Below are 9479 nucleotides of genomic sequence, written 5' to 3'. Positions count from 1 at the left end.
GACAGGCTGCCCAAGGGGTGTGGAGTCTCCTTCTCAGGAGATATTCCAGCCCCATCTGGACACTGACCTGTGTGACCTGTCCTAGGGACCCTGCTTTGGCAGGGGGGTTGGACCTGATGATCTCTGGAGGTCTCTTCCAACCCCTATGATTCTGTGATCAGTTTCCCTGTTTGTAGCTACTAATTCTTCTCTCCCTCATACAGCTGAGGGGACAGAGAATCAAGCTCTGGTGCAGAAGGGGAGACATGCACTGAAGACCATTACATTATGGGTTAACTTTTCTGTTTGTAAAGTGTGTGGTATAATCATCAGCACATACCAAAAAAGGACAAATGGACTGAAAATGAGCCCTTTGAAAGAGATACAGAGTGAGAGCAGAATGTCTTGCACTAAGGTTATGTATTTAACAGCTTTACATGAAATATTTATATATAAAAAACTTTAAGTGCTTTTTCTCCAATTTAAAAATCTAAAGAATTCAAAAATAAGGCATTCAATATTTGAAAAAGTACAGATTTACAAAATGTGTATATTCTGTCATGAAAACTCCACACCAACATTATACACTTGGAAAAAAAATACAAACAGGATATATTACAAATTTATGTAGCAATAACTTAGTCCATACCATGCAATAAAAAGTACGTTAATCAAGATACACAAGCTTTTAAGTTTCCTAAACTGGAGGGCTTAATTTTGGTTGCAAATGAGTTTTTATGCAAATTCTTAGAGCTGTGGCACTTGAAATTTCTGGTAGCCTTTCTATTGAGAATTAAGTTGTACATAATGATTATGAGGATGGAGAGTAGCAAAGCAGCTGTTACGAATCATTCCAACTTTGTTCGACAATAGCTGAAACTCTTTTCTCATATTCACGCTTGTTCTCCTGATAAAGTTGTGCTGCCTGACTGTTTGCTGGGCTGTTGGGATTAGGTTCATCAAGCAGAGACTGTAAGAAGGGGAAAACAACATGTGAGACACCAACACTTTTTAAAATCAGGGAAAAATCAACTTACAGCTTTCAAATCATCTGTGTTTCAGGAGACAGATGTGACTCAGAAGACCCCAATTGAAAAAAACTCAAACTCGTTAAACTCAGGCACCCATAATTACATCACTGAACCTCAAATTACACACTATGTAAGCACCAGCACTGTCCATTCCTAGGTTCACAAACCCAACAGACACACGGGCATCTGTGCCAGTTAGCAGCATGATGCTAATTGATTATTTGGTAATTACACTACTATTGTCATTCAGCACTAAAGAGGGGCTTAGGATGTGTCTGCAGAACTTCACAGGGAGAAAAACAAAAACAGTGACAGGGAACAAAAGGAAGTCTTCATTTTGGCTGTGCCACTCCATTCCAAATAGAGTAGGTTTCAGCAGCGCTGACTCCCTGAGGGCTCACAGGGCAAGGCTTCACGATAAAGGTTACAGTGTTTCATACACCAGGCAAATTTCTACACCTCACATCCCATCTTGACTAAAACGAGCTAAAAAAGGAATCCAAAGCAGTAGCTGTTTTCCTATTAAAACCAACGAATTTCAGCTTTGTAGCTCAAAATTAGCAATTACATAGGTCAGCACCTTTGCCTTTATTTGATCTAAAAAGCAACTGCTTAACTCCCAAGAATTTTTAAGTGCTAGACCCACCACTGAGCTGCATATTCTGGAATAGCAATACCATAATTATTTGCTAAAGCAGATGTGAAGTTACCTGAATTGAAGTTAAAATAGATGAAACATCGTATGTTGGACTCCAGCGATTCTGAAGAATATCTAAACATATGCTACCATCTGCATATACTGTAAACACAACACAGGTACCACTCAGAAACCATCAGATGTATTTTACAGTTCATTCATTACACACTGTTCATGCAGAGCTACTGTTCCAATTCTGTCTGTGTTTACGTCCATGCTCTAGAAAAGAGGACAGCAGCTACATCTGACAATCTTACATCTCCTGACACCTTGCATTTTGAAGGAGATTCATTACTGGAAGTGACTGAACACTGAAGAGGAAGAGAAGGGGGGGCGGGTCTAAAGATTATGGTAGACCTGGTTTCTTGCTCCTTTCCCTGTGACCAGCCTGGTTACATATGGATGCTAGGCCTCCCAAAGAGGAGAAACACATTTACCACATTTACTGGGGAGCCAAGCATCTCAGAGTCTGAACAGACTCATGCATGAAGGGAGGGGGTTCATACAGACCAGAGTCTGTATGAAACAGAGATCAGCCAAAGTCCTACAACCTTGTCTTCCAGCTTGATGCTAATGGAAAAGCAACAAACTCCAAAAGCCCTGCCAGAGGCAAGCTGGGCTGTGTATTATGTGACACGTCAATGGTTAGATAGTGCTAAAAAAGTTACAGAACTGAAGCCAAAGTCACCTCTACTCAAGGAGGGCTCAAGCTACAAGATACACTGTAACAGGCTTATGCTTCAGCCCTTCAATTGAACCTGTACCCTTCTTTGCTACAGACAGGCTTGGCAAAGCAAAAGGCATGTTTTGCGTCTTCTGCATGCAAGAACAGCTGGATAGAACGTATGGAGTGTATGGACAGGAACCAGGGCACTCCCTCATCACTGAGTTCAGGCCAGCCTCCTCCACTGCACCCACCTACAACTGTGCTCTCTCACCTTCTCCTCGGGGTAGTACTGCTTGGTACAGTGAACCAAACAACACATGGACTTGGCTGAAATCTTGCCTGACAGAAATAAGTAACACTTGGCTCTCACAGTTCCCTACTCCACGATGTGGCTGCACACACACAATGGCTGGTAAATGGAATCTACAACCAGAATTGCCTAACAAGCCAACCTAAGTGCTGCTGGAAACGCTCACAGACTTTGCTACAGAGACTATATATTGATTAGTCTCCATAATAGCATCATAATTCTTAATTTTTCATCAAGCAGTTGTTGCCCTAGACACAGACTTGGAAGGCAGCAATGGAGAGAGATGCAGAGCTGTTAAGCATTCTGGAGCTTCACGGAATACATGGCCGCACTGTCATATTTAATGGATATTATGGCTAATAAAAATGATTTACTCACCATTTGGATGGAACATTTTTGATAAAAACCTAACAGTTGGAGGCTTATTTGGATATTCTTCTGAAAATTCTATTACTAGTTTAAAAGTACCTGTCCAAACAAACATAAATATAATCAGATAGCTACCAACAATAACACACCTCCAAGAACATACACAACAATTTATGTGCTCCATGATCAGCATTTCTTCCCAACGTTACAAAAACAAAGACCACAGAGTCTGGTTTTATTTCATATATTTCAAATGACAGTGGAATTACAGAACTACTACTTAGCAATAGTGATAAACCCAGTAGCAAGGCAGGAATTTGGATACTCACTGCATACATGGCAAAGGCAACAAGACCCAGCATCAGTTATCCCACCACCCTCCCCCCTTTTCTGTGAACCAATATGCCAGTTCCAGGGACTTCAGTGACTTTAAGGCGTTTCATTAAGAATGAACTGTGGTGCCAGCAGAGAAACACTGGAATTTCGTAATCAGACTCTGCAGCTCATGACTGATTCACTAAAAACCTTTATTATGGATCAGTGAATAATTTACTGTAGCTCCTCCAGCCCAGAGAAAAACCCATCTGCTGCCGATTACTGCAATAATACTATAATTATTAAACTCATTATTCCTCATGTGCCCAAGGGCAGTTCATTACACACCAACTTTCATGTTTATGTACAAACTTGGTATTCCCTCCCCCCAGTCATCTGAGTTCTATATTCAGAACAATTCAAGGTTTTTCACCTGTTCTTCATTAGGAGAACAGAGGCGATTCAAACATGCCAGAGAGATGAAACCAGAAAAACACACTGTCTTGTTGAGCCTAGCCATGGAGATGTGAAAACATCTGGCAGCATTAGCCCAACTTCCCCCACTAAAAGCTCTTGCAGTCTATGTATGACCAAGTCTTGATGCAAGCATTGCTTTGCAGCTTTCCAACCAACCAGTGACAAGACCCTGCTTCCATCAAAATACATATTTCTAGAGCCAACCAGACCTTACTCCTCCATTTGCTTGCTTAGTCTGTTCCAAATTATATACAGATAACATCTATTATTTTTTCAAAGCAGAACAATGTTAACACTGGCAGTATTTATACGAATGACAGAGGATGTAAAAGTGAGCTGCTTACCATCTTCAAAAGGCGTCCCTTCTGGCCTGAAAGGTTTTAAAAATAAACTCCAGTTAAAAACAACCACTGCCTACTTTTAAACAGGCACAACATACGTATCTTCTTCCCCCAAATTTAAGTAGAGGCAACAATTAGTATTTAGTGAAATATCCAGAGGCAACCTCTAAGAGCTTTGTCATATCTAAGATGCTTTCCCATAGTCAATCTGCTAGTTGAGATACCTACTTTATCATCATCCCAAACAGTACATATGCATTAGGTAACTACATTGGAATTAACGAGCAAATTACTGGCAAGCATGCATCAGTTTTATGAAAAGATACTAAGCCAATTCCTGTTCCATAGGATATGTAATGTAGCTTCCTAGACAGAACCTGTACTTTGTTCCACTGGGAATCAATCCAATCACTGCTAATACATCTGGATTTAATGGCCAAGAACACACAGCTCTTAGGTACTTTAAAGAGCAAGCCTGCTTTTTCATAGCCCAACTCCTACACCATCTAACCTATTTATTAAAGCATATGCAAGATTTATTTAAAAAAAACCCACACACCATTTTTTCCCTTCCCTTTGTATTCTATATTACCCCTAAAACCAGATTTTTACCACATCATCACACAAGGTCATTTTTCTAAGTTTCCTGACTTTATGTACAGAAAAGAATCACTGCAAAAACTCAGGTTACAGATAGCCCTTTGAGATAGAATTTTATAGTGATCAAAAGCTCTTACCCAAATATAACTGCATTCCACTGCATTATATTATTCTCAGATGGTGCACCACTGACACCCACAGGAGGATCTTCTTGCAATCTATGAATTACAAATATAGAATGACAAGCCTTATATAAACTTAAATTCATCCACCCACAAGTAGAATTTCACAGTAATATCCAGATTTTGAAAAGATTTCCTCATTCCAAGTCACAATACACAACGCATTACATGCAGATTATCAATACTCCAAAAGACAAACCTACAAGGCAATGATCTCAAGATTTTTCTCATGTATTACATCAACATGCTACAACAGTCCAATAGGTTAGATTAATTGTGTTGGGAGCAAAGCATTAACTCTAAGAGTATTTTAAAGCACTGTGCACAGCTGGGATTTACAGTACTACAGTGAGCTATGCAAGAGGAATTGCTGCTGGCTGCTACAATGAAGAGAACACGTTACAAACAGAAGCTGCAAAACAACCAGTGACACACAGCACACTCGTGGGGACTAAGCACAAGGGACTATCAGTGAAGCTTTTCCCACATTCCCAGATCTGTGTGTGTGATGTGGCTATATTTGGCGTAAGCCTATTTTGACCAGCAAGCTGATTGCTTCAAAGAGCAACTCCGCTATGTCTCCCTCTTACCAGTTCAGCAAATGTGTTTATCTCTAAAGTAACCATGGAAGCATTTCAAATTATTTTTAGTTCCTTAATCCTTGGACTAGGGGAAAAGCACGTTACTTACTGAAAGCTGCATAAACTTGGATCAGACAGAATTATGTATCTCAACCAAAGATCAGGATGCAGATACCCTCCTTCTGCCTAACAATGTTTCTGCTTAAAGACCACCCAAGACCCTGACCTAGGTAAACCAGCAAAGCCCAATCACCTGATGAGCCCCATCAACCCCCTTCAGTGACAGCTCCGACCCACCCCACCTGTTCAGCCTCTTGAATTGTGCAACAATAAAGAAAATTAAGTCACTGCCCTTGCTTCAAAAGTAAATCTTCAGCATTAACATGAGGTTTGACCACAGCACAGTATATGGTTATGAGCAAGTCGCCACCAAAAGCCCTGTGGATCAAGGGACAAATGATAACTAGATGTCAGTGTGCAAATGCAGATTTATCCAGAGCTGACACCAATACACACCCACCCTACTCCCCAGCATTTGCACTATCTGTGATAAAACTGCCCGTGTACATTGACTCTGAGCAAAGATGTTGCTCTACAGTGACAGCCCACACACAGGTCTTGCTCCCTTTACAGCTCAGACCTCCTCTGAACTCTCTGTTTACATCCTTGCTCTCCAAGCATGCGCAGTTCAGACAGCTTAGTATCAACAGCACAAACCACCTACTATTTTGGTCAGGGAGAGCAGGAATGGGACTTCTTCCTACTTGCCAGCCAGCTTGCATACCAATAATAATGCCCAAGCATTCAGCCTGACAAACATATCTGAAGGTTGTCTTTGGTTTCAGATCAACTTCAAAGCTCATGTGCACCCTGCTGTCAAAGGATCTAAGTACAGAAAAGCTGTGGCAAGGGCTGGAAATCAGACCAATTCAAACAGGGCTTGGAAATCTTTAACAGTCAGGGAATGTGTAGTATTTGTAGACCCTTTTCCAACAGCATAAATAAATAATTTTCTGTTGGTTTAGTCAAACAAATTAGAGAAGACAGAAAACATGTTGAACTGTTCTCTCTTCACTGCTCTTAATCACAGTATGCAAAGGGAGTTTATATTTAACAAAGTGAATCAGAGTTCACAGCACACTGTCTACTTTTCCAGCATGAGGTACAAGGAACATAAGGCAAAACAAAAATATAGTTAGAAAGGGAAAAGAAAAATCAACATGAAAAAGTTGCATGTGTTGGGGTGTTAAAGTTGCCATATTTGATCAAGTACATTTGATTTACTTTGTGTTTGGTACTTCTCCACAGCTTTAAAATCATCTTAAATTCCAAAATTACTAAACCAGCCCATCTAAGATTACAAAATCATAAAAAAACCCCATGTTTGATTGCAATCCTGAAAAACGACTTGGTTCCTCACCCTAAAGAAAAAAAAAAATCACTGATTCATGTCAACTGTGTAACCAAGCACAATAAAAAGACTGAATATCCTGTTTTGATTTGAACAGGAATCAAGCAACACCCACTTAGCAAACACCAACACCCAAATAGGACAGAAGAGATAGGCTCCACATATCAAAACCATCCAGCTTTCTGCAGATTGACAAATCAGGCTTCTCTCACTGGGGCTTTACATGCAGTCAGGGAAAGCAATTACAATACGCATCAACTGTTTACTGATGTATTTTCAGGTACTGGTATAAGATTGCTACGCTAAAAAAAGCCACACTATCAAAGCTGACTCACCTCCAACAACTTATGAGCAACTCCAGTCCAGAGAAAACACAGGAGGTTGTAAAGCTTACAAAGGCACCCCCCACCTTTTCCCACACTCTTTAAGTGTGTTTGTATGTCAGACTAGAAGTAAATTATTCTGGAGTCTGTGGCTCTGTCATTAACATTTAAAAGACTACAACTAATAACTGTTTCTTTAGCAGTTTGTATACATGACACAAAAAACTCCTCATGATTTAAAGTCTTTGAATAACATCGGAGTAAAAACATTAAAGGGCACGTTGCTTTTTATTCCAGACAACCGAAGTGTTCACTAATTCTCTGCACTTCATTTTTAGATGGCCACCCCAACTTGTATTTATTTTCAGAGACCAACAAGCTTCAAACACATCCATAGCCCAGTCTGTTTAGAAAGTTAGGCCTATATACCTTCGGTATTCAAAAGCTTGTGCGAAGATAGGGGGAAGGAGCGCAGGAATTACTGCATAAACATTCAGCCTCGGCCAGCTCTGTACCCTCGGGCCCTTATACGGCAAGGGCACCTGCAAGATACTCGCATCTAACCCCGACACTTGACAGCCTGAACCTTCCCTAAACGTTCCCAAACCCAACGCTTGCTGCGGCCGAACTCCCGCCCGTTTAACCCCTACCTCATCGCCTCACCCGCCCCCGCCAGCCAGGAGCCGCTCCTAGGGAGGCTCCCCCAAGCCGAGCTCTTCCCACGCAGGCGGGGAAGCCGGGGGCTGCCCTTGTTTTGCAGTCACCGCTTCAACTTTTATCCTCAGACGCCCCCAGCCGTCGGCGCCCGGGCGAGGCGGGAGGCCGAGGCACCCAGCAGGAACAAAGCCGGCCCTGCTCGGCTGGACCTCGCTACTCACCTCCGGTAGGGACAAGAGCGGCCTTCCCGGAGGGCTCTCCGCGGTACTTCCCGCCCCGCTCCCCGAGAGGGGAACGGGTGAAGCCGCCGGCCACAAGCGCGTCCCAGCCTCTCCGCCCGGCGGCGCCCACCCGGGGAGGACCCGGAGGCTCGGCGCCAGCTCCCATCCCCAGCACAAAGGAGCGAGACCGCAGGGACGGTCCCGTATACGCCGTGCCCAGCCCTCGCAGCGGCTCCTCGCCGTGCCGCTGCCGAGGGGACGGCTGTCTTCCCCTCGCCGAAGCAGCCTGACGGCGCGACCCTGAGCCCCGGCCCCGCAAACGGCCGGGTCAAGCCCGCAGCCTGGGGCGCTTTCCCCGCTGCCAGGCCGGCCCGGTCCCCCCGCGCAGCCTTCCCGCTCCCTGCGGGGCAGCCACCAGCAGAGCTGGGGAGGGGGAAGCGTGCGGGGGGGGGGGTCCTCGCTCACCTCTTGAAGTCGCGCATCAGCCTGCGCCGCGCCGGGGTGGACATGATCGCCGCGGGGAACGAGGCCGCGGCGCCGCCTCCCTCCGCCGCCTGCACAAACAACCCGCAATGGCGTCTCCCTCCGCGGGGGGCGGGCCGCACCGCGGGACAGGCGACGTCACGGGCGGCGGAGGGAGAGGGGGCGGAGCTCCAGTTTAGCCCGACCCATCGGGGAGGAGCCTGTGGGCCGCTTCGGGCTGCCCGTGCCGCGCTACCGCGGGGCTCCAGACCCGGCTCCCGAGCCCGCCTCGCCCCCGGGGAAATTACAGTTTTGGGCTCAGAGCGCCGGAGCGTGGGCAGCGCCGAGCCTCTCCGGCCAGGGCAGCGCGGCTGGGGGCAGGCAGGGTCTCTAAATGCATCGGGTGGGCGGGGGAAGGAAGAGCTGATGTAAATAAACTACGTGACAACGTGGCGTAACGCAAACGGACGCGGGCAGAAATCACCGCAGGAAAGTATTCCTACCCAGTGGGTTTGCACTCTAGAGCAAGCTGGTGGGGAACCAGGGAAGCGATGCTAAGCTTTATAATTGTATAAACAATTAAAATCAGGTTAGCAACATTAATTATTTCACTTTTAACGTGCGCTCTGCTGCGACTGCAGACGGGCAGTGAGGGCATCCCCCACCTGAATTGCTGCTCTCCACCCACCAAAGCTCCAGTCACTCTAAACCCCCAAACAGGAGGCACAAACCAAGAATTGAACCTGCAATCCTAAGCTGTTTCTGCCTGGTTTGGGAACACCTCAACAGCAACAGCATTTCTTCTCTGACACCACCAGGAATAGGGTGTTGATGGGATCTAATGCTATGGGGTAAT

At 44.9% G+C, this 9479-nt stretch overlaps 1 protein-coding gene across 1 annotated transcript; it reads right to left on the bottom strand.

Moving 5' to 3' along the window:
• Window positions 1–386: 386 nt before the first annotated feature.
• UBE2B (ubiquitin conjugating enzyme E2 B) lies at window positions 387–8741 on the bottom strand. Its single transcript, XM_084268467.1, has 6 exons — window positions 8627–8741; window positions 4924–5004; window positions 4190–4215; window positions 3063–3152; window positions 1721–1809; window positions 387–949 (listed from the first exon to the last, which is right to left on the bottom strand). The coding sequence occupies exons 1-6, from the start codon at window positions 8668–8670 to the stop codon at window positions 821–823; spliced, it is 459 nt and encodes a 152-aa protein (XP_084124593.1). The 5' UTR covers window positions 8671–8741; the 3' UTR covers window positions 387–820.
• Between the last annotated feature and the right edge of the window lie 738 nt (window positions 8742–9479).

This window comes from Gallinula chloropus, assembly GCF_964237585.1.
Source record: "Gallinula chloropus genome assembly, chromosome: 10".
Taxonomy (NCBI): domain Eukaryota; kingdom Metazoa; phylum Chordata; class Aves; order Gruiformes; family Rallidae; genus Gallinula; species Gallinula chloropus.
Note: the sequence above shows the minus strand (reverse complement) of the source record. Positions and strands in the feature narration are given on the sequence as shown.